The sequence below is a fragment of the Lethenteron reissneri genome, chromosome 14 (assembly GCF_015708825.2).
Source record: "Lethenteron reissneri isolate LAM-NWPU_2019-01 chromosome 14, ASM1570882v1, whole genome shotgun sequence".
NCBI classification, from domain to species: domain Eukaryota; kingdom Metazoa; phylum Chordata; class Hyperoartia; order Petromyzontiformes; family Petromyzontidae; genus Lethenteron; species Lethenteron reissneri.
Window position 1 is genome coordinate 9,590,003 of NC_083792.1, and position 26,376 is coordinate 9,616,378.

At 45.3% G+C, this 26,376-nt stretch overlaps 1 protein-coding gene across 1 annotated transcript in view; it reads right to left on the reverse strand.

Annotated features, from left to right (window-relative positions):
- The window catches only part of LOC133342373 (neurexin-1-like), a 392,466-nt gene that overhangs the window by 26,143 nt on the left and 339,947 nt on the right, over positions 1-26,376 (reverse strand). Inside the window, 2 exon segments of the mRNA XM_061551493.1 lie at positions 928-1,099; positions 21,402-21,583. Of these exon segments, the coding sequence (XP_061407477.1) occupies positions 928-1,099; positions 21,402-21,583 (354 nt within the window).

Consider the following 26,376-nt stretch of genomic DNA (forward strand, 5'->3'; position numbering starts at 1 on the left):
CAACAACAGGTCAGAAGAGCAATGCTCACAACAATGCTCGTTGGCACAGGTCAGAGCACAGGTGGTGTGTTTGGCAGTCATCTTAGACGGTCAATCCGGGCCTGTCCTGAGACCTCTTGCCAGCAAGCCTACGACACGCTACATGGCCTCAAAGGGCACCTAGCTTGGCACAAGTGCTGTGGTGACTTTTCGATTTAAAGCTTTCGTGACTGCAGGGATTCGTCTTCTTGGTTCTTTCGGTAAAGTCACGTAGAAGGGAAGTAATAAAATAATAAAAATAAAACATAATAAAATAATTCTCACGTTGTTTCGGCCACAACGCAAGAGGACGGCTGCTTGTGTTAATTTTTATTATTTTATTACTTCCCTTCTACGTCACGTTACCGAAAGAACCAAGAAGATGCTGTGGTGACGTCACCGTCACTCAAAACTTTTTTTTATTTGACCAGGCAAGGCTCACTGAGCTATACAGCTAATTTTCAGAAGCGACTTGGCCACAAATGATAGCGCAACGAAGTGGCTTATCAGGTGGACATTTATAGCAGACAAATACTTTAAACGCACATGGATTCTAAATGTGGAGGGAAAAAACCAGAGGACCTGGAGAAAAATCCACACGCCCACGAGAACATACACACTTCAAATATACAGCAGCAGGCGTCAGGGGTCACGATCAAACCCACGACCTTCTGCATACCAGGCGAGGAAGTTAACATCTCACCACCATTTAGTGGTAAATGGCGGCGGCGGCGGCGGTTGTTGTCGCCGACGTGTGCACCATATGCACTCGAATGTCCCAGGCCAGCCTGCACCATTGCCTAGTAACTGGCTATGCGCGTGTGCACGTGGTGGCGCCTGCTGGGCCGTGCGATGGCTAAAGTGGGGAGAGTGTGGCAAGCAGCTCGAGGCGATTGTCGTCCCACGTACCTGAAGGGGAGCGCTCTTTGACGGGAAGCTGGTCAAGCTGTAAGGTGGCGTTGCCTCCGCTGCGGGTGAACTTCACCACGTGGTACCGGCCGTCGTTTACCAGGGCGTCGTCCTCCGTTATCACCATGTCGTCCGTGCCCACGTTAAAAATCACGCCGACCTTGCCTTGCTCCTGTAAGGGGATAGAGTTTTCCGTGGTAATGTTGGGCGCAGGAGCCCTCGTCCCAACGATCCAGGAATATTGCGTAGAGTTTGGATTTGGGCACATTCTCAGAGGTGGGAGTTTGATGGAGCAAGTCCTGGAAGGAAGGATGTCGGGATGTAGACGCAAGAGGTGGATAAATAAAACAGCCGCCTGACGACCTGAAGAAAGGGTACAGGCAAATGAAGAAGAAAGGTCAAGATCAAAGGACAGAGGATGGAGAAGTTTGAGACCTGCCATTGGGTAAAGGACTTGGGAAAATAAATTTGGATATATACTCTAAATGTTTAAATATATTTTGGGTCTCATTTTTCTCCCAATTGTGTTCTTTGCAATGTCTTGTAAAATGATCCATTTGCAAATCTTGGAGAGCAGTGTGCAAGCCTGTGTGTCAGAGGCTGGTCTTGAAAGAGAATTTCACAGCATCTCTCCTGAAAAATACTTAGCCTCTTCACATTTGGTATTGCATACTCCCTCGCCCACTGCAATTATGCATGTGCGTTGAACTTATTTCCCACGTACGTAAATTGTTTGTTGCAGGACAGTGAATGCAATGTTTATTTTTTATATTTTTTCGAGCTGGAATTTTGCAATAATCATTGAAAAGCCAAATTTTGTATATTTATTATTATAACAAAAAATGTGTTATTTGTTTATCTGCCATCATTGGCGACTGGGCTGAGATCACCAACTCGCCGCCGTATTTGAGGGCCTGGTTTAATCACGGGTGCCTGCCTGGACTCAAGCCCAGGATTTGAGGAGTAACGGCTTAGCGCTCTGACCTCTGTGCCACCTGCCCAGAGCAGGGTAATCGGATATTAAATTCCTAACGAGGCAAGCTAATCAATGAAGAAATGAATCTACTGGCATTCGTGAATCAATTAATTAGCCAGTGCCCTTCATTTAACCAGGGGAGAGCCTATTAGGCATGCGATGATTCATCGATTCATCAACTCAGATCGTTCCTTATGCTCGCAACACGTGCATTGCATCGTGCACTTTCCAAGTAGTTATTTATATTTTAGGCAAATTAATGCAAATTATGTACGTATGTTGAACTTCTTTCACACCCTACGTAGCCAGCCGTGCTAATCAGAGGAGCGATTAGGGTAATGGAGTGAACAGAATTGTGCAAATTAGGCAACGAAAATAATGAGGATTGATACACGAAACAGGATGGAATGAACAAGACGAACATCAAATGGATTCTAGATTCCTGACAAATCATCGTATTGCTGGCAGAGGGTGAATTATCTCATGCCTCGAGCCCATGGATGTCTGCGTATAGAAGGCACAATTCAATCGATTGGTGAAACGAATGATGTTGCAAGGGTTATAATGTGAATTTTACATCTATTGGTACAATTTTGTATTTTTTTTCTGCCAGAAATTATTGAGTTTTGGCAGAAATAAAAATGTTAAATTCAGGCACACACTCGATCCAGCTGCCGAAACCATTCCACCTTTGGTCGCCTGTCGAGGCTGTCTATTATTGTATAATTTAGTTCATTGCCATGTACAGTTTATTCACTCCAGTGTAATGCTGTTTGTCTCTTCTCAAGAGCTGTCAGCAATCTCTCACGACTGGCCTTAGAATTATATGAGCCATGTCATCCATGCCTCCCCAGTGGCGATGTTTAAACACCGCACCAGGTACTCATTTATGGCTGAGCCGACCTATTGTAGGAACCAAACACGGTTCAGAAAATCGTCACTAGTGTCGTCAATAGGCAAAAGACAAAGCTCCCCGTATAGCCTTACCAGACTGTTGGGGCAAGTGCTGTTCGCGAGCAGCACCTATGAAGGCCGGCACGGCACACGAGGGGGTGGGTGGCCAAAACCACGCCCGGTCGCCTTTGTCTCCTCAGTTGCGATGTGTACACACCACACTAGATACTAATTTGAGGCTGAGTCGACCTAGGGGAGACCCAGGCCGGGTTCAGATAAATCGTCACTGGTGTTGGTGGCCGTGAGCGGGAATTGAACTGGGCAGGTTTATAGCGCAGCGCGCCAACCACCACACTGCCTGCGTCCCCACGGTGTCAATAGGCAACACTCTACAAACACACACATATTTAAGTGTCAGATCTCAATGGGCTATGCGTTTCTCACAAAGTCCGACATGTAGGTGTAACGTGTCATAACAGACACTCGATTATAGCGTGGTGAAAGAACGCTCTTAGCAAACCCTCAGAAACCCTGCAATAAAAAACAAATCTTTTCTCAACAGCTGTCATCAATGCTCTCGCTCCTAGGCCTGTTCCCCCCCTCCCTCCCTCCTCACCCAACACCCACATCTGGCAAAGACGCAAAACAACAAGACACATACACAGAGTCACGATCTTAACAACTCGCCAGATTGAACGCACACAACGCACGAACGTCCTTTGTGTGGTTTTTGTTCTAAAAACAGATTGGACACAATGAAAACCCGAGTTTGTAACGCACAAAAACCCGGTCCATGTAACGATTGCAGTGGCTCCGAGACACTCCATTTGCCACCATTAATTGGAATTTCTCACTGTCCAGGGATCCGTAGGTAATCCTCTACCAAGTACTCACTCTCGATCGTTACGGCTTATTGCTTACCATAATCCTGCAGCACAGAATCGCAAGGCATCCCGCAGGCCCACCTTTCGAGCCCTTCTTCAGCCGATCAATAGCCAATATGGTGAGTTAGAGCCTGTCGTTGGCTATCAAAGCCCACTTGAGCAACAGATTAGTGGAATTGTACCGCAAGAGAGAGAGAGAAAAATAAGAAAAATTGACGTCTGAATCAAATGTGTTGAGATGTTCCCTTCCCACGTCCGCTTGAACAGTTTAAGGTATATTGCTCTTTGCCATGGTAATGGTGCCTTGTGCATTCAAGTGATTACACCATTGGAACCTCATTTGCCAGTAAAAAATATGATAATTGTTTTTTTACCCTTCTATCTGGCAACAAAACTGACACCTTTTTTTTAACAAGGAGTCATGTTTGCATAGACCACAATACCTGCAGCCATAATGCAAACAAAAAACATAACGCACAGAGTTATGTTTTTTGTTTATATTTTCAGAGTTATGTTTTTTGTTTGCATTATGGCTGCAGGTATTGTGGTCTATGCAAACATGACACCTTGTAAAAAAAGGTGTCAGTTTTGTTGCCAGATAGAAGGTTAAAAAAACAATTATCATTCAAGTGATGTCGATGACGCGCTTTGGGCTTCACAGTCACGTGGCCGAGTGGGAAGCGCGTTCGTGACTCGCTGCGGAGCCTCGCGCTTGTGAGGCCCGGTGGTCGCCCTGGTTAATACTGCAGGCGCGATTAGCCAAGGGGGGCTACGCGCCGTCTGATTCACGGTGGGAGCTAAAGATCCTGTGACGTTATTTGAAAAAGAGAAGGTCAAGTGTGCTCACATGAGCGTCCAAAATTTTTTAATTTTTGTAAATTGCTTTGCAAATTACTTAATTGGGTGAAGCCACGCAGCAAAATCTCCCCGCCCCCCCCTCTCTCCCCCCGCTGTGAAACGACTGCAAACTATAATCGTCTTTGAACATAGCGCCTTTGTGATTGCCTTGCCCTATAGCAAGAATTACACGGATACCGAATGTACTAAATGGTTTGATGCATTGCTCCCAGAGCTTTGGGGTCAGGAGAGGCCAAATTTGCACGAGCGCTAATGACGATCACCTGAAAGTGCCGCTCCACGGCACGCGGTTGCTGGGTTCGCTCCCGCCAGGCTGTGACCCCGAGACGTGGGCGTTGACTCTCGGTTTACTAGCATTAGGCGTGCGTTGTGTGTGCGCGCGCATGAAAAAAAATACACACGTTCATGTTTCGCTTGCGAAGTAAATAGGCGAACGGCCGACTTGAACGCTTTAAACCGCTGCCTCTGTGTGACAAATCACAGCGCGAGTTTCCGTGCAGACATTTGCCTCTTTATTGCAGTCTGGGGCATGAATGATTTAAATGTTTTATGGCTGTGGGTGGAAATGGGGGAGGTGGACAGGGGCATTGCTCGGGTCAAGTGAATTAGTTTAGCTCTGTGCAGGGGCGCGCGCATCCCACGTCCTATCACACAATAGACGGTTGTTTGTTGCAGTCATGTTTGTGCACGCGTGTACTACCCCACATTCGCGTGTACGCAAAGCATATCTTGCGCTCACGTGGGCCTTGAAAGATTTCAATGTTTACTTGGTATTCGAGGTGCCGAAAGTACATATCGCACAATTTGTACTCCATGCACGCGGTCTATTTTTCGGTAATGGAATTATAGCATGGGACACCGAGCCTGATAATGACGGCATTTAACATTGGCAGCATGTGGGCTTTTAGAGGTTCTGTTCTCTCTACAGCAGGATGGTGTGACGCATAAAGGGGGCCATTGGTAATTTGTCCGCGTTGCTGCTGTAATTATGTTTCCATGGAATCGGCCATCGTTTTCAAGAATAATAATATGCAGCTTTTATTGATCCACTGTTGGATGAAGTCAGTCATGAGTATTGGTCAGTGTGGGTTGGTGAAGGCGAGGGGGGAGGGGGGTTTAAATGTCCTACTGGACATTTGTGAAAAATAGCTTGATAGTTCATCGGATTCCTTCAGTATAAATACATATTTTTATTCTAAATGTCACTTGCTACTGGTGTTAACCATGGCTAGCCCAACGCGTTTACAGCGCACAGCGCTAACAGCTGCACCACCTCTCCCTCCAATGTCTCAATGTAAAAATAACATTCGATGCCATTCGTCAGTTTTCACAATGCGGATCATTCAACTGCATTTATAAAATATATGCAAGTTAAAATAAAATGCTTAAGCATCAGAACCAAGAATATGAAGAGTGTGAGGCCAAATGCTGTGTTCTGCAGGGCACATTGCTAATTCCAGCAGCATAGAACCTCAGCGGTCTAGTGCAAGACTCTCACAGATGGGGAGATGATGGTCCATCTGCCCTCGCAGGATAAATGTTTTTCCACCACTGGCTGCCTGCGATTTTAAGTCTCATCTTTACCATTTCAGAGAGAGGTTGTGCCTCCTGTTAAGATAAATATATATAAACTGGCGCAGACAGTTACCCCCGACAAATGGAAGTTTCTGTGCACGAATTTTTTGTTATTTTATTTCTACGTGGCTTTACCGAAATAAACAAATAGTGATTTCTGTGCATGGTTTGTCACCGATTGAGGCTGATTGCAGATACGACGTGCAATTGTACATGGCAGAGTAAACCAAAAGCCATTTGCCCACAGTACAGTATTGCATTAGTCTTTCAAGGGCAGCAAACAAGAGGGTGGTCAGGTGTTTGCAGGGCCAGAGCACTGAGCTAGCACCACTGAGAACCTGGCGAGATATTAACTACCTCGCCTGGTATACAGGAGGTCATGGGTTCGATCCTGACCCTGACGTCTGCTGTGTAGTTGGAGTCTGCGTGTTCTTCCCGTGGTCGTGTGGATTTTTCTCGGGGTTCTCCGGTTTCTCCCTCCGCATTCATAAACACGCGTTTAGGGTATTTGCGCTGCTAGAAATGTCGACGTGATAAGCCACTTCGTTGGGCTATCATTTGCGATGGCCAGGTTGCTTCCGAAAAAAGAGTTATATAGCTCATTGAGCCTTACCTGGTAAAATGTTAAAATATGTTTTCATTTATTTTAGAATCGAGGTCGCCAACCGTGATTAAACCGCGTTCTTGACATGTTATTTTTTGCCATTTAACTTAACAAAATTAAAGATGTGAGAATTAAAAAAACCCACATGAATGTCAGTTTTCTTTTGCTGACATGGCAGGTCGAAAAGTATTGCATCCGCCCCCCCCCCCCCTTTGATGTGGATGCAAGAGGTCACTCGAAAGGATCTCGGTAGTAGTTCTGCGATACATCCTTCCACAGGCTGATGCAGTGCTCTGCCAGGGTTCTGAATGCACGTGCCCTTCTCATGACGTGACACTCACGGCACAATTGGAAGAAATAATGTTGGGGGGGTGGGGAAAAAGACCAGAAAATAAATGGGGGATGCGGCCTTGAGCATCTTTTCCCGTGCGCAGTCGCTATACCAACTATTGCCCACAAGATTTAGCTTTCACCTGCAATCGGCGATTGACGATGAAGGAGCTGCTTATTTGTTAGACACAACACTGTCAGCTGTGTCACTCAGTGCACACAGAACACGGAGCTTTACATAACCACCCAATTGTCTCTTTTTAAGCTTTTAATACACACTTGCATCGCTGCATTGAAATTATAAAAGCGATAGTATACTAGGTTTCCTCCAGACATTTGTATTTTTGGAAAGTGCAGCTTTTAAATATTGTTGCATTAATTCTAGATTTTAGGCTTTCGTGACTGCAAGGATTCATACTCTTTGGTTTTTTCGGTAAAGTCACGTAGGTAAAAAAAATATTAATAAAATAAATGAAAACAACTAAATTAAATCACGACGTTTCGGAAGCAACACAAGCTTCCGTCTTCAGGTGGAACACTGTAGTAATTTTGCTGTGGCGTGTTCCACCTGAAGACGGAGGCTTGTGTTGCTTCTGAAACGTCGTGATTTAATTTAGTTGTTTTCATTTATTTTATTAATATTTTTTTACCTACGTGACTTTACCGAAAAAACCAAGAGTATTTTGCATTATTTCCTACTTTAAATGTTTATCGTTGTCTACATAACAGTTGTGGGAGAAATATATTTTAAAAATTAAGTTTCTCTGACCGTTAACGGGAAACATTCTGTTTGGCGAGCACAGAAGGGGGGGGGGAGGGCTTAATGGCGGTGGGCAGAGGCAGCAGTGTTTTGCTTTTGCATGCAGTGGCGATAAAGCGGGGAAACGCGAACATGACCTTTGCCTATCAATATTGGAGGCCAGTTTGCCGTCATATTTGGTGTGCGAGCACCCTGCGCTGCTGGGCAGACCTTTACCGTCACCTGCACTTCCGTCGCGTGTGTGTTCTTGAAATGGAAGGAGGCTCACATCTGGAGGTAATTACCAGCGGCAGCTTTGCTTGGTAAAAAAAAAAGGCCACACTCGGAAGAATTGGAAAATTAGAATTTGATTTTAAGCCACACGTCGTGACGTCGAGCCCCCCGCTGCCCCCCCCCCCCTTGCCTCTGGCTACACAACAATACTGCCTCGAGGTAAATCAATGTTTATGGCCACTGGGAGAATTGGGTTTTTCGTCATGACTGGTTGCAGGCAAAAAAAAAATCCCAACAGTGCCGCCTTAATTATTAGGGTAATGGCAATGTAGGAAGCTGTTCAATACACGTTCCATTTTAAAATGTGTCATTATGTGCTGTAATGAAACGTTTTACTTCTGTGCTTTAAGTGATCTCACGAACAAATAATGTTAGTAATTTCTTGCGTATTTGATATTCTTGGCGCCTATTTCGTATATATAATAAAAATAACGGTCCCTTTTATAATTCTTTTTTTGCTCCTATGCTGACATTTGCACAAATACAAGGAATAACGGGAATTGAATTCTAAAGCAATATAAAATGATTTCCTGTCAGTCTTGAGAAACCACCAATCATTGTAAAATCTCACGGTTGACATTTATTTATCCTAAGTTTGGAGAATAGGTGGGGTTTTTTTTTCCTTCAGGTTCTGTCTTCAGGATTATGTTAAAATGAACACCTACTCTTGAAACACCGCAATGGCATAAGCACCGTGTTGGGCTTGACACGGAGAAGCCCTCTGGTGTTGGCTAAATTTCAAGTAAAGCACGTGGGAAAATGAAATGTTTTCATCAAAAGGCATCAACGCAAAATCCCATCCCCACCCCACCACCTCAATTCCTTGCAATGCCCTCTGCGAGTACATGTAAGACGTCTGCTCTGGCACCTGGCCTTCAAAAAGTGCGGCTTTAAAAATAATCAAAAATCGGGAAAGTATCATAACAGACGGAGATATTTTCCAGTCGATGGAGATTTTGATTCATGAGGAGAAAAAAAAAAAGCCCCGTTGGCTGTGTTAGGAATATGTCCTGTGGCGTCGGTGCAAGAACATAGAGGCGGGCGAGTGCTGAGGGGGCGACCTGTTATCCCTCGCACCACCCCAAAGCGGTGCTTGCAACAAATAAATATAATTGACTGAAGAGAGAGCTGGAGAGAGAAAATCATTGCGATTGATTATCGGTGACATTTCAGGGTCCAGAAACACTCGTGTATTGAGACGCCGTAAAATACAAAATCATATCGTATTGTATTGTTCCGAGCACTTAAGTGTTTGGCTCATGTTTGGATCCTTTCGGGCGCTGCGTGTTTCAAAGTTTAACACCGGCAAGGTGTCACAATGGCAGCTGGCTGTTTCGCAGGCCTTTACGTGAAAATTGGAACTGTTGTGAAAGACGTTCGCGGCGATTTAGCTAATTTATTTACACTTGACATTGCGGCCGTCCTAACAGATGTTTGCCTGCCGCCGGGTACGTATTTAAAGAAGAGGGCTGGGTGGGACGGGGCTGTTTCGTTTCGCGCTTAAACCTGGCTATCCATCACGCGTGGCAACGCGGCACCGGTAAACATTTCTTAGTTACTGGAATTTGTGGGTTGGTGGGGGGGGGGCTGCGAGGGCTCAATGAGGACGATTACTCAAATGCATTTAGTGCTACGAGAAAGGTGAAATGAAGGGACAGGTCCAAATAACATGGAACAAAAACGGATTTCGTGACTGTAATTCAAATTGATGCAACTGCCCAGTGGGGGGGAGAACTGCCTCAACGCGCAACTCTCGACCAGTGCTGCACCTGCACGGGGGAGCTTGCCTCAATCCGCCGGGGGAGGCAATCGGCACAATCTCCCGTCGGAGGAGCGGTGCTTGCCTTTGTGCGACCGGGTGTGACGGCTAACGTGCTGGTCCATCAAATGGCAACAATCGTGTCCGATCGGGCACTTGCTTATGTAACGCGAAAGCGGTTTGGATTTGGAGAGCGTCGAAATGCGACCGCATATTGAAGATGACCGCACTCCAGAAGGGACGTGTGAGCATCAGGATAATTTGAAGAGGAATATATATTTTTTCCTCTCATCCCCAAATTGTTTGTATGTATGCATGTTTGAACTTCTTTCGCACCGGACGTAGCCAACCGCGCTAATCGGAGGTGCTGGGGAAGGACAATAAACTAAACACAAAAAGCAGTTCTCAAGAAATATTTTTCAATATAGACGATTTAAAAGTGCTTAGCTCCAGTGGCTTCCTAATATCGGAAGGAAGAGCGTTTTGTGTTCGAGAATGTTTGTATGTACGCATGTTGAACTTCTTTCGCACCAGACGTAGCCAACCATGCTAATCGAAGGTGCTGGGGAAGGACAATAAACTAAACACAAAAAGCAGTTCTCAAGAAATACTTTTCATTATAAACGATTTAAAAGTGCCAAGCTCCAGTGGCTTCCTAATATCGGAAGGAAGAGAGCGTTTGTGTTCGAGAATGTCCCACGGAAGCTGACACTACAGAGCTACCTCTGACATCCCCTCACAAGTGACATCTGATCCACACAGCAGAGGGAAGCACTTTCCAACCTATACTCAATGTGGGAGTGCTGTTTTGCACATGATGGTCAAACCGATATAATAATTAATTCTAAATGCTGGAATGTGGCCAAATTAAGTGCAGTCATTGTTCGCCAGGCTGAGACCATTATTTCACTGCAATTTGAGAACCGGGTTTCCCGAACCAATGATATCTGTGCCAGCTCAGTTCTCTGACCTCTGGGCCACTTGAAAGAGGCATTTTTTTCATTACCTTATAAACACTACAGTATGTTGTGATGCATTACTTTGCTTTAAAATGCTTTATTGACTGTAATGCTACTTTTGACCGTCTAATCAATTTCCTCGAAAAGAATAGCTTCTTTTGTCTTCTCTATTGTAACCGCATTCTAGTGAATAGACTGAAAATATGCTGGGATTTATTGGCTTAAAACAAAGTGTGTTGAAAGGGCAGTGTTAGGCTTGGCTGCCCAATTTGTGTCATTGTCATGAAAGTCACATCAAATATGCAAAGCATTTGCGTTCATTGAATCCCCACTGTGTGCACGTTTGGTTTTATATAGTCCGGGCGTGTATCTGTAGCGCAGAGTAAATGATACGGGCAGTGCATCATGCATGCAAGTAGCGACTTTGTGTACGGTGGTGAATAAAACGCGTCCCATGAAAAATATTCCTACTCCACATTGGTAATAAAAGTGCATGCTTGTAGCCGACATTGCTGTAATGTTAATAGCCTGTGCTTTTATTGCTATCGTATTTTCCAATGCAAAAACCAAAATTCAAGGTGAAAAATCAGATAAATACTAAATTATGTTGCAATAAAGGCTGCCAAATTCAAGGTGAGAACATTTCAATCATCTGAATCCCGCAAATGTGGGATAGAGGCTACATTTCCAAAGAATTATGAATGAAAATTAGAAAAACGTGGAATCCTAGTTGTACACAAGGCATGCGCTGATTGTAGGCCGTTTTACTAAGCCGCAGAACACCCATTGTTGGAGTGCCATTATACATTTCACAAGATGTACATTACTTCCGTGCTTTGTACGAAGGGGCTCGTTTGGCCATGACCCCACTCGCGCCCTTGGTCCATTTTTCGAAGAAATTGTCACGGGGCATTTAACGCTCGTGAGTGACCGGCATTGGCAGCTCGCTCTGACGACGAACTCAACCGTGTTCTTTATTTCTCTCCCTCTTTACGCTCAGCAATGGGTGTGCAAATCACGCTTTTTTAAACGCGCCGCAGCCGTGCACTCGTAAGCGGGGCTGCGGTGCTGAAAGTTCCCACTGCCACCTTCCTCTGCTCCTGACAGGTTTTAACAATGTGACTCGGGCAATGGAGGATTTGCAAGTGGGCAGAAGTGAGTAAGACGTGTTTTTCCCCTTGCCCAACCTACTTCATTATAATCGTGGCGCTAATTAACCGCCGAGTAATAGACTTGCCTCTGGCAGAGCATGATGCGAGGCAATAGAAGCAGAGAAAGTCGAGGTTGGGGAAGCAGTTTTTAGCTGTCATTGCCGGCAGCGAAACACAACTGGGCAAGGCTGTCCATTAAATGGGCGAGTTGAGTGCTGAAAAGTCTCTTTTCTGGCTCTATGTTCTGTTTATGTGTATGAAGGTAGCATAGAAGTGCCAGAGTGTATACGATTTTGCTGTACATATCAGCGTTCAAATAACAATTTACTTTCGTGCCAGCATACAGAACGCAAGCAAAATAAATGGTCTTTAAATGTTTAATACATACTCGAAGATGGACCTTTTTTGTATTAAGGGAATTCTCTATACAAGTCTCTTTACATGTGCATCCATAATGTGCATCCACATTCACACGGCGGATTATTTTAGTAAAACTCTTTTATCACCATAGGCTTACAATGCAACAAAAGTGACTGCAATGCCATGGAAGTCATAATTCTCACTCTGCGGTGGCTGTGCAGTTGCATTCGAGTAGAACTAATGAGTCCTGGTAATGATCCCTTTTTTTTGTTTACGACCCAAACATAAGGTGGATTAAAGTTTTTAAAATTGCCTTTTGCCTTTCTGTTTCTATGTAATCATTGAAGAAAGAAAGCTTGGAGTTGGTGAATCGAAGTCAGTTAATTTGGCAGGGGAGTATGAGACTCTAAGGGCGTGCAAAGTTTGTGTCCTAGAAATTCTGGGGATATTCTTGCCAAAAAATTTCATTTCCCCGATTTTTTTTTCATTTGCGGCAGTCTTATACTCAGCCTGTAGCATTATAATCGCGGGTTTCAATTCAAATCTCATGGCCTTCCTGAAAAGACGGGAAAATGGTTTTGGCTCTATAGTGTTGCCATGATTATGGCTTTGGCATTAAAGTTTTAAATTAATTAGCATAATATACAGCAGTTTTTGGTTCAGAGGGCCCATTAAATATTTATTATTTCCTTCATTATTTTTTCCTCCCCCCGTGCAATAATTATTTACACCGGAATTTGTGCATTTAAGATTTGTCGTCAATTGGAGCATTTTATTACACGAGCTGCTCTCGGAGGAAACGCACATTTCCGATAAGCAAACTCGTGCCTAAACGCCGCGCGGTTTTGCCATCACTCATTAGGCTCCGAGTTGTTAAGGCGGGGAAGGGTCAGAATGAGCGAAACATTCCCCCACTGTGACTCCCCTAGCATGCCGTTCCCCCCGCCTGTTAATCAGTTGCAGTGCAAAGACAAATCATTGTGGAGCCCGGTGCCCAAATGTCAAGTGCTCTCCCGCCTTCCTCGGGCTAGCCGGTGTTTTATTGCGCTCATTTCGGCGTGTTATTAACGTCAAAACTCCACGTAATTTATGTACATCAAGGGCCACGAGCATTCACAAGGCGACAGCGGCAGTGGCATTTATTTCTCTGGCTCAGAGGTAGTGATATTTATTTTGGGCTCAATTTGGTTTTGTAGTTAATGTCCACCCACTCCTCCCCAACTGGCCCCTATCCTTTGGTACCATAATGGATATATAATATATATTTCACCATTCAATTACGAGCCGATAGCAAAGAAAAGTATATTTTAAGTTTGTCACTCGATAATCAAATGTGTAATGAATCGGTAACATATAAAGGCCGTGCATATTAATGAGTGCTGTTTGCAGGCTGTTCTACTCGAGCGGAAATGCCTTATTTTTTTTTATAATGGCACGCAAATGGAAATATAAATGACTGTCATTGTTATCCATGGCAACACTACGAGAGGTAGGCATTGACCTCGTTAGATAACCACACAGAGATGTGGAACGTCATAAATCAGACGATGGTTTGTGATTAGCCTTCACATGCAAAAAATGGCATCATTATAGGCCAACTTGAGACACAAATTTGACCCCAGAACAACATTTAATTACGTTCCGTGCGCAGTGCGTTGAGTGGTGATGCGGCAGTTAGCGGCACCGGGCTATAACACCGGGGTGACCCCATTTCGAATTCTGTCCACGTACGCGGCTGGCATTTTGGGTCTATCTGTACCTGGTACGGGCCTACCGTAAGGTCGACTTGGCCTCAAATGAATACGCGGCATGTCGTGTCAGCATCGGAGCACTGGAAGCAAAGGTTGCCTGGCTCCACCGCCGTCGTGTTTGCCACGCCACCTCTGATGAGCGCTTTGCTCGCGAAAATTGCCGCACTTGTCAGCGGCGATGCACAAATGTCTTGGACAACATTTCCTCCCTGCCTTTTTGGATGCAGTTCTGAAATGCCCCTGGTTTCCCGCTACCCCTCGGGTCATCTCACACAGGGCAGCACTTTCTGTCCTGAAATTTGAATCTTTGCACCGGGCGATAATCATTTTCCTGTCATAGCCACGGTCATTCTCCCGAGGCTGGGATGCTCTACCTGCCAGCAATGGTACAGGCTGTGCCCAATCAACTCTTGACAAACTCCACAACCTCAAGGCACCCGGATGCTCAATATTCCCGTTTCAATCGCAGTGAGTTTCATTTGGCATCTGTGTGTTTCCTCGGTTTTCATGTAATGTGCCGTGTTGTCCTCCACGCCAATATAATTACGTGCACTAGATTTGTTTCTGCGTTTGTCTTGAGGGGGTTGCAGTGACACGATGGTTAGCACAGTGTGCTATGAACCTAGTTACCTGAATTTGACTCCCAGGCATGGCTAACATTGGTGGCGACTGATATTTGAACTAGTCCTGTTGACTTCTTCACCCACCTGCATTGACAAGTGTGGTGAAGTACGAATCAAGCAACTCTCATGGCTGACATAAACTAAAAACACAACTCTGATAATGTATGCACTGTCCTTGAAATTGATTGGTCCACACCCGAGACAGCTTTTCTTAGAGCCTAGTCTCACATGGTGTTGGACCAGATGACGCCAAAAGGCACACAACTCAAAGACAATGTACCATGCAAACATGACTCCTTATAAAAAAAAAGGTGTCAGTTTTGTTGCCGGATAAAAGGGTAAAAAAAACAATTATCATATTTTGCTACTGGCAAAGGAGGTTCCAATGGTGTAAATGCTTACCCCGAGCTCTCATACTCTGATGGCGCATTGTCTTTGAGTTGTGCGCCTTTTGGCATCATCTGGTCCAACACCATGTGAGACTAGGCTCTAAGAAAAGCTGTCTCAGGTGTGGACCAATCAATTTGAAGGACAGTGCATACATTATCAGAGTTGTGTTTTTTGTTTGCATTCCGACCACAGGTATTGTGGTCAATGCAAACATGACTCCTTGTAAAAAAGGTGTCAGTTTTGTTGCCAGATAAATGGGTAAAAAACCAATAATCATATTTTGCTACTGGCAAAGGAGGTTCCAATGGTGGTATAAACTAAAAACTTAGCTAAACTTTTTATTTTGCCAGGTAAGGCCCACTGAGCTCTATAGCTCTTTTTCAGAAGCGACCTGGCCACAAATGATCGCTCAATTAAGTGGCTTATCATGTGGAAATATATAGCAGGCAAATGCTCTAAACGCATGTTTCTAAATGTGGAGGGGAAAACCGGAGGACCTGGAGAAAAATCCAAGCGACCACTGGGAGAGAGACACCGCAAACTCCAAATATACACGTTTCAGGGTTGGCATCAAACCCACGACTTCCTGTATACCAGGAGAAGTAGTGAGCATCTCGCCACTGCGGCGCCCCTTTAACCTTGACATGACAAGAATAAGCCTCAAATGTACATACTTTCAGGATTCTTCTAGAAATATAACCTAAAACTAAAATATGCAAACTAAAATATTGGTAACAAGAGCAAATTGAAAAGACAGATGTGTATGTGTGCACGTTTTGGCTGAGATGTTTTAAAAGTGTGTAAATATTTGCCACAAGATTTTACGAAATTGGATGCCACGTCATGATCAAAGTGACGGTGGTGATTATTCGGATTACTCATATGAGCTGCTCTTGAATTAAATTAATTGGGAAATGTAAGCATTAAAGCTGAGTCATATATTGCAGAAACTAACATATTGTCTTCATTGTTTTAGCCTTATCGTAATAACGTAATAATCACTTAATTAGCAATCACGTCATTGCTGGTACTGCAATAATGATAATAACAAATAACAGCAGTGATAATTCAGAGCTAATCTGCATTAACATGAGCTTAACATTTACGTGCATTTGTAATTGCTTCACAAGCCCTGGGTTAAGAGAAAGAAGTAGCACATCCAGATCAATGGACGTTTAATTATCTTATTTAAAGTGAAGCGGGCCCATAAAGAGAAAAGGCAAAAAAAACCTACGCTTCATTTACTGATGAACCCATTAGAGAACTCACTCTAGCAGCAAACACACTTGTTTATGAGTGGCTGGATGGCTAAACGTGCATGAAGACTGCGTTTGGGGTACAAGGAAATTCCGGGTGTAGGGCCCTAGCGACGATGAGAGAGTAGGGGAGGGGGGGAAGAATGGCACCTCGCAGATCGTGAAGGTTTCACATGAGCAGCGGGTTTGATGCGGAATTAGCTCAGTGGTCGATGAAACCCGAATTAAGGAAAAAAAAAGTGCTGCATAGAAAAGCGTGATCATACCACTTGCGTTACACATGGTGAGCTCCTAGAGCCCCCACAGAGCAGCCCAGAGCCTGAGATCACAGATCCGTGGTCTCGCCTACCTCTTGAGTGCTGGGTGACACAGATCGACTGGGATTTCAGATAAGTTTAAAGCCAAGGCGGGGGTCCAGTCGCTTGGCGGTTCATGCGTGATCGCGTCACGTTGCCACGTGAGCCGGCGGTGACCTGCTCCATGTGAGAACGGCATTGATCGTGCGGTTCTGACATCGTCCCAGAGCCCTTCGAGTGGCCGGTGAGCGTCGGTGTCCCAGAACATTGACGTGTATTGGCTCTGCACTCGTGAAACAAGTGGCCGAATGTCGAAACGCAACTGGGGCACGTAAGTTTAACACGTAGTAGGCTTCGATTTAAAGCTTTCGTGACTGCAGGGATTCATCTTCTTGGTTCTTTCGGTAAAGTCACGTAGAAGGGAAATAATAAAATAATAAAAATAAAACATAATAAAATACAATTTTCACGACGTTTCGGCCACAACGCAAGCAGCCGTCTTCAGGTGAAGAACAGGTCTGTTGGAAAGACAGCGACTTCAGGTAAAGAACAGGTCTGTCGGAAAGACAGCATCTGAAGTCGCTGTCTTTCCAACAGACCTGTTCTTCACCTGAGGACGGCTGCTTGCATTGTGGCCGAAACGTTGTGAGAATTGTATTTTATTATGTTTTATTTTATTATTTCCCTTCTAAGTGACTTTACCGAAAGAACCAAGAAGACGTAGGCTTTCACGACCAATATTATCCGTATTCGTTTTTTTGTGTTAGATCGTGTAAATATAAAACGTGTCGGTAAACCCGCCAACACCCGACACAGCCAATTAGTAAGGTTTGTTCCGTAAACAAAACATGCCAATTAGTTACTATTGTTGGAGGGTAAACCCCCACAACATTTACAATTTTAGCACAACGTTTTTGCCGGTGATTACAACCATCAGGCGACAGCCAGAATGTGGAGAAATCCTCCCGTCTTGGTCTTAAATATAAAACTAATTATACATAAAAAAAATTGTATACTTCTGCTGGGAACCCTTTTTGAGAAATTACTATCATCTATAATTAATATATAATAAAACATACTAATTACGTCGTGTTAACAAAGAGATGGTGCTCTATTTGAGGAGTGAACAAGCTAGAAATACTGTAATGGCGCACAACAGCAACTTATTGTCTATCTTGTCCAGCAACAAACAACAGACGTCTGACTATCTTAAGGCCAAAGTCTTAAGATCTCATATAGACAAATCTTTTGACTGCATTTGCCCAAACAAAGTCTGCTGTTGCAAGTGCATAACGTAATTCCATTTCATAAAAAAACAATAACGCCTTCGCTCCACTTAAATGACAAGTAAAAAGAAATAAACCCGCAACTCGGAAACGATTATGAAATGACCAATTTAACAGCTGTACATTTGAAGGAGCGGGCAGACGGGCTGTGGCCTTTCTTTCGGGTAAGAAAAAAACAGAGAAACTATTAACCAATCAAGGCAATAGTTATGTGGACATGTGCGAGAGGAAGGCACTTACAGCTCTATCGGAAAACATGCAACGGAGTAGAGTAATTGAGGCTGGGCACGTTAAAGATGGGGGTCACAAATTCCCAGTGGCGGCTGCCCTCTCAGCAAATTACGTGCAAATTTTTTTTGCAGCCGCCTGCAATTATAATGAGAAAATTGGGGCCAAACTGGCTGGGGAATGGAGGAGGAGGCGGCGGTGGGGGGGTTGCGGGGTGGGGGGCGGTGGGGGGGTGGGGGTGCGGGGTGGGGGGGGGGGGGTGGGGGGCGGGGGGGGGGGGGTGCGGGGGTGTGTGCGGGGGGGGTGCGGGGGGGGGGTGCGGGGGGGGGGGTGCGGGGGGGTGTGCGGGGGGGGTGCGGGGGGGTTGCGGGGGGGTGCGAGGGGTGCGGGGGGGTTGCGGGGTGGGGGGGTGGGGGGCGGTGGGGGGGTGTGGGGCGGTGGTGCGGTGGGGGGGTCGGGGGTGCGTTGAGGGGGTGCGTTGAGGGGGTGCGGGGGGGGGCGAGGGGGGGCGTCGGGTGCGAGGGGGGTGCGGGGGTGTGTGCGGGGGGGGGGTGTGCGGGGGGGGGGTGCGAGGGGGTGCGGGGGGAGACGTAAGTATGGGTTAGATGGCACTAAAAACATGGGGGTTAGGCTCAGGTGATTCACTCTGGTGAGTCACTCGGGTGTGTTGCCTCTTCAACTCGGTTTCTGCCGCTACGAAGTTCAACATTGGTAATGATGCTGGGCAGTGGGACGTTGAGGTATTACGAATTTGGTGAAACTGGGTATATTTTGTGCCTGCTAGTATGACGCAAAAACATTTATTGAAATGAATTGTACTTAATTTGTGCCCTTGTTTGTATTCAAAGCAAAATTTGTTCAATGAAAGACGTTTCACACAAAGTTTATTCTTTTACTTTACCTGCTTGGCCGAATTGTTTTCGGCGTCATGTACGAAACAAAAGCAATGTTTGGAACCTTTTGCGACCCCCCCCCCCCTCTCTCACGTTTTAAACAACAAAGACATTTCATTTTCATGATGTAGAAAAAAAATAGATATCTTTCGAAAGCAGCTGACTTTTCTCAGCCAATGGTAGGGTTGTGGAAAAAAAACACCCCTTTTGTTCAGACACAAATAGGGTTGTTCGTGGGGGGGGGGGGGGGGGAGAGCTGGCGATGTTGGGAAGAAACGTCGCTTTTATTCAAGGACATTTCAGGGTCTGCAAGGATATTTAAAAAAAACCCGCTTGCGTGAGGTGCATCTCATTCGTCAGCCTGTGAAGCACTTCAATGGGACTAACCCCAGCGCCAACGATCCGCAATGGAGTGGGCAGCCACTGTGTAGACAATTGTCTACGCTCTAAATGTGTGCTGGTTAGGCAGTGTAGGCACGAGGGCTCTATAATATCGCCGCTAAAGCGCTTGTAAAAGATACTACATGGCAATGGGGGAGTGTCTGCTTAAGCTGATTAATTAGTTCATTTTAATCTGTTTAATTAGAGTCGGTACAAATATTCTGACGCTGTCAAGGGCTTACTGCCGGTTGGTAAATTTTTCATTTTAGAAAATAATTAACTAGTTCAAATTCGTTTCTCTCCCCCTTCGCAAATCGGTGTTCTTCATGGTGTTTCCTCACTGCCGCTCAAATGTTCGCTCATTGTTGCGTAATGCTGTCGAAATATGTAATTAGCAAATTGTTGACACATTGGGAATGGTGCTGTGCATGAATGAGACTCATTAAAAGCGACAGGATTTCGTTGAGCGGCTGATACCAGGCACGGGCTGTGGAATTGTTGGGGATTAATACACACACACACAAAAGAGCCACGATCGTTATGCTAATTGAACCACTTTTGCCGAAGACCTTTTTTTAAGCATGGCATTTTCCACAAACGCTTATTGAAAGAGTTTTGACAGTCATTCAAATGTACGAATACGTTTCTCTATTTTAAAAAGCGAGTGGAACGTGTCAAACACGCTCAGTTATTAGTTATTTTTATATAATTTGAGAATCTTTGACATATTGCATCAGTATTTTCAAAATAAATTATTTTATTCATGAATTTCAGTGTCTATTACTTATACTAAAAAGACACATTTTGCCGGAAATAATACTGTACTTAGAGAGACCTTGGCCATATATGGTGACCCAAGGCTGCTGCTGAAATAACAACTTCTGCAGGCTTGCCTGAAAAAAATTCAACTGCTCTCATTGTTAGAGTTTTTATTCGCAGTGTACAATGTGATAGCTGCTCAAATTTAACAATGCGTAAAAAAAATAAAGGGTCAATACACGTTATCTTATAGCTCAATCTATGCTCTTGTCAGTAATATCTGGCAAGAGCAACTGCATTTGGCAAACAAAAACATCCTGATCAGAGGACCCAGTAGGTCAAAACCATTCTGGAGTTTGCTAAAGTAAACTAATGACGCTGGGAAACATTTCAGAAGGCTAAAGAGCCAATGCATGAAAATCAATATTTATTTTTGTTTGGAGTGATGTTGGACTTTTGTCTTACAGGTAAAGGTACAGTCCTGCAATTACATCTTGACTTAAAGCTTTCGTGACTGCAGGAATTCTTATCCTTTGGGTCTTTCGGTAAAGTCACGTGGATAGGTTCAAAGAAAATAGCAAAAAATAACAAAAAAACTACGACGTTTCGATCGCAACACAAGCGTTCGTCATCAGGAAGAGGGGGTTAGCTTCTAGAGGTAAACTGTTTTATAAAGGTTTGAAATGGGCTTGGCCCAAATGTCAGCAGACAATGTAAATGTAAGTGGTGGGCAGCGACCGCGACGGTGGTGGGTTTTCCCACCAATCATAGGGCTGTCCAGTAAAAAAAAAAAACATTATCATGCTCATTTTTAGCAAATAAAATGGGCGAACAAGTTAACCGCCATCGCAGCGAAATCACACGCTGGTAAACACAACCGGTGCCGTGGTTGCGCCGTGCCGCCAGCAATGCGGCTTCAGGGGGGGGGGGGGGGGGCGCGTGTGGGGAGAGGACCCGTGCTGGAAGACTCGCCCCCCCCTACCCCCCAAATCCCCCTGCTGAATTATTATCATCAAGCCAAAAAATATTCGTGCAATTTTTAACGCAGTAGGTGGTGGTGGGATGATGTGTGATAGACTCAGCAGATCACATTGTGACTCAGTTTGTTCAGCGTATGCTGGGTTTACATTGACCTGCGTCACGTGGGCCCCCCCCCCCCTTGTGACAAGGTCACGCGCCGCGGGGGGGGGGGGGCGGGGGTTTGCAGCATGCAGCCGCCACCACTCACGATGTGAAGCCGCAGGTAGTCTCCGAGCGTCTCGCCGCTCTCCACGTGCACCAGGATGGCGTCCTTGTTCTGCGTGCTGAAGCCCAGCGCCAGACGGTCGGCCCGCGTGCTCGGCCGGTTGTTGGGCGGCCACACATACGTGATCTGACCGCCCGTGCGGCCAAATATGTACGTGGTGCCCGCTGGGGGGGGGGGGGGGGGGGGGGGACGGCAGAGACAGGGGGGGGGGAGCGGCGTGTCAGATCATCGGTCGGGTGGATCCCATCTCGCCCCCCACCACCAACCCCCCCATGGGTTTTCACCGCGCGAGTCGAAGCCGCCGGAGTCTACCTTGCCGGCTCGCCTGCCCGGCGTGAGCGATGTTCGTCTCTGCGGGCGGCCCTCGGAGCTCGCCGAAGAAATTCCAGCGCGCAATACGATCGCATTTGGATTTACGTAGCAGCGCCGAAATGCGGCTGCATCTCACAATGCCGTGCAGGAGGAGTAGGCGCATTTTTTCATCTTTATAGGAGGAGGAGGCAATCATAGGTCTCTGTGTGAGTTTTTGAGCATCTATGTAAATATATGGGGCTCTATGGTGGTATTTGCATCTCACGTGTGTGAGTCTGTACAATAAAATTACGCCGTAGATTTATATAGCGTGGAAATGCGAGTGTGTCGCAAGACGCCGTACAAAAACAATGGGTTGATATGTAGTCATATAGAGAAGTAGTTTTCCATATGCACGGGAGAAGAGTGGTTCATGGAAACCCAAATTAAACAACCGTGGCTTATGCATGGATTCAAACTCAGATTTTCAGTGGCGTCGGCCCACCCAGTCACCTGCTAAATAGACCTGTACCGCATTTCAATGGCCACTTGAGTGATTACATTTCCAATACAGTAATCGTACACGGTATACAAAACAAATGTAGACTGATAGTAATGGTCTGAATTGAACAGAAATGGTTTTCAAGATAAATTCTGCCAATAATCGTGAATGATGACTTTTCTCCTCTATAATGATTATCCTTTGACTGATAGCAAAAAAAAAGCAAATGCATTCGCATTATCAATGTGCAAGCAAATAAAATAACAATTATTGGAAAATAAAATCGGCAGAAAATAGGCGTGAAACTATCTCGAGCCCACACGATTGTGAACCTCGAGACGATCAAGCTGTGTGTCACCATGGAATGCACGCTGTAGATGCAGCGCAAAGTGGTACCCCTTTTTATCTGCGCCAACGAGTGTGATGGGCTAAGTAGACCTCTCCTGGTCAGGTGTTTTGAAATTGCAGCCTTTTGATTGAGCTAGTCAAGCACTCCAACCCTCAGTGGTACTTTGCCTGTTTGTAACTTATTACACATATATTTATATATATTTCAAAAAGGGGGTTAATTGAAGGTCGGATAGTCATTGTACAATGCTTATAGTTCTTTGTGTCTTAAAAAAAAAACCCCCACCATATTTTCTTTATTCCATGTGATGACAGCAACAGAAAGGTTGCAATTTAATAATTTACATTATTTGGCCACATTTAGCAGAGATGAGTTGAAAAACGCGTGGCAACAACTCATTAGCGGGCAGACCCCTTTCACACAGAGCTCCCCCTCCGTCTCTCAGGGTCATTTGGGGGGGGAATTTGGGGTTATTTGGCTGTGACAATGGCGAGCGGCGGTCTCTTTGTGCTCTCGGTGTCACGCGGGATCTTTTGATGTTGTCGGGGCATTTCGCGAATGTGACGAGCTGGACCGGAGACCACGAACAACCCGCAGGCAGAAGCAGGGCTTGGTCTTATCGGCGAGTTGGCAAAGGCAAACCCACGGCCGCCTGCCTTGTTAAGCACGTGTTGTATATCGCGGCTGTTTAAACGCTCCAGGGGTGATTATTTTTCTTTTCCGCAGGTGCTTTATAATGGGATGATGATGAACGTGCAAACGATTAAAATAAACACATGGCGGATACGGTAGATAATCTCCATGAAGTCGAGTGATATGGTAATGCTAACCTTATTTGAGCACTCCTGCTGCCAAATGCGTAATGTGTTGTTTTTGCCGAACCAAAAAATGTAGTCGTTAGTAATGCTTTTTATACTCAATGGGTTGAGCTCTATTAAGCACGTTGGCAATAAGCGGTAAATTGGTAGGTGGTAAATTGGTAGCGGTTGTCGTCGCTGACAAGTCGCGGCAGCTTTTCGTTTGTTTGTGTCGAGGATGGAAAAAAAAGATTTAGCAACAACGAAAAAGTCATCGTCGCATTTTCTGCCGTGGTGCCAAACGTCACGAGTCGTTGCGTCGGCTCTGGTAGAGTTGGCTGGGACACAAAAGGGAAGTTGTGGGGGGGGGGGGGTCATCCGGCAGTGATATTCGGAACATCGCTTGTTGCAACAACAACAACAATAAACAGATGGGTGTAATTATCGCCAACTAAAAAAAAATCTGCTGTTAGCCACAAGCTTGCGGATAAAAAAAAAACGTGATTAGCACGGTTGGCTACGTATTGTGCGAAATAAGTCACACACACACACATGCGTACGTATAGAGTGGCAATTCTCATTCCACCTCTCCCCCTGGTTATTCCCTCCAAGCGTAGCGTCCTATGTTCGCTGCAGCTCTGTCCATTAGGCTTGTGTCTCAGTTGTTCCATATGCAAGAGCAATGCAGGCAGTGCCTCGAGTGTTTTGTTGAAGATTTGTTTTTGTATCACTTACACGAGCATTGCCTGAGCAATTGCGCACGATACACGGCTGGAGTAGGGGGTGGGGGGGCATGACGTTAGCACGAACCCAGCTCAATGCTGTGAGATGTAGGTGACGACTTAATACAGATGTGCTTGGTGACGTCACTACCATGCACTTCCCTGCCGGTACACCAGCCAGCAAAACTTTTTTTTTTAAATCGTACATGACATGTGGGCATTTTGCTGCTCATAATAGTTAAAAGTTATCGAGTTTTGGAAAGAGCATGCCATTATCTACTAATGCTTTCCTATTATTTATTGAGTAGTTGTCCTGGATGGACATTATCTGTCCTTTTTGGCAGGACACACTCATTGAGTCTCAAGACTGTCAGGAGGGTCTCGCTCCATTTGGATGTTTGGCCAATTCAGTTCCTTAACATTTGGCCTCATGTGGGTGGAAACCACAATACGCTCACACATAACCTCTGCACATACAGTCTTAGCATCTAAAATTGTAATGGCGCAGAGTGAAACTGGCGTCACGTTTGCTGGTATTCTGGTTATATTGAATCCGTCACTTGTACTCGTGGCCTCATTTGATTACTAATACATTGCAACGTTCAAGTAAAAACAACAACATATCACGTGTGAAACCTAGAAACTATTGCGTTCCAAAGAAAAAAGTCAGCCCAGCAAAGCGTGTCTGACCCTGAAATATTTACTGTTCTTGTGCTAAGAGCACGGAAATGCATTCTCCTGCCAAAGAGATAACACAACACCATTGCTCTGGTGGTAATGGGTTGCTACCTCGGTTAGCATCGACAGAGAAGAGGTCCCATTGAAATTTTACCTTTCCTAGTGTTCTGGGGTATTGTCCAGCCACAGTGGTAAATAAAATAAAAGAAGTGGGTTTTCTCAATTTCGAGTTTGCTCAATTCTTTCCTTAATATCTTTTTCTCACCGTTTGTTTCTTACGCGTTTGTTTCTCGACACGTGATTTCCTCATCCTTGTTGCTGCATTTTCTCTCGTGTCCTCCTCTTGTTTCTTTTGCTTTGCCGTCTCCCGTCTGAGGAAGGTCCTGGCTTTTTTGGGGCCACGCAGTCAGCGTGCTCGTGCTGAGCTGGGATCCAGTAGTGATGGACGGCCGGTGCGATAATTAGATTGGGCCATTAAATGAACCCGACCGGCGCAGTGGCTGTTCTCCGTAGATAAACCAGTGCAATTTCCAGCCAGGCTGCGGCAAGCAAGCGGGGAGCCTAGTGATACATCATCCATAATGCCTTAAATCCAGCCCTTCCTTCCCAATTTTCTTCCACCCTCCGCTGCCGTTGCTGTGCCTTACATCATGCCGGAGAGAGAATATCCGAGTCGCTGTGAGGATCCACTGTTGTTTTTTTTATCATTTTGACTGGTGGCAGTTCCTCTGGTCCGTGTGCACTTCACAGCCTCATTTAAGTCAATGGCCTTAATGTTGACTTTGGACAGGTGGGCACATTCTGGAAGAAGTGACATTCAAGAACCAGGGTGTTACCACAACATGTCATGGATTCTTAAATAATAAATATAGTGCACTTTTTTTTTGCAAATCTTACCGCTTGGATTTTGATATTTGTGCCATCAAAAATATATATATTCATCTGGAGAGGCTTGTATACATTATCATGAAAACATGTAGAAATACTTCTGAATTTGCTGTACACATCGTAATATTTCAAGTTCTTCAAAGCTTTGGCAATTGTTGGCGTTGGCTCACCACGTGACTGCCCTCCAGTTTGTCGATGGTCCCTCAGCAATTGCGGTTTGCAATTTGTATGAATGAGACGATATGAGACTAAAACATGTTAGAATTTAGAAATGTCAAAACATACTCGCCTTTGTTTGGTTACTGCTGTCAAAAAGAGGTTGGTAGGACCAGGCAGACATTACACTGTTTTTTGAAAATGTGTCATCACTCAGCCTTGATCTATCCATGGCTGGATGAAGGCCTTCCCGAGTCAGCACTAATCTGCATCATTATGGCAGTATTACTATTCTTGAGGAACGGTTCATGGTGCTGTTCAACCGGTCATCCGAGTTCGATTCTTGGCCACGGCTAATATCAGCTGTGAGCGATATCTGAACCGGGTGCTGGCTTTTTCACCAAAACCCGCGCCGCACTGGAAGATGGCAGCAGCCTTCACGCGGGCCCCACTCTGTTACGTGAGAGATCACGACTTGATGCCATCATCAACCCTGGCGACCGATCAACGATCTCCCGGTCTCCGGAGCGATAACTCAAGCCGACCAACCCACTCTGACCGGTATATGAAAGTA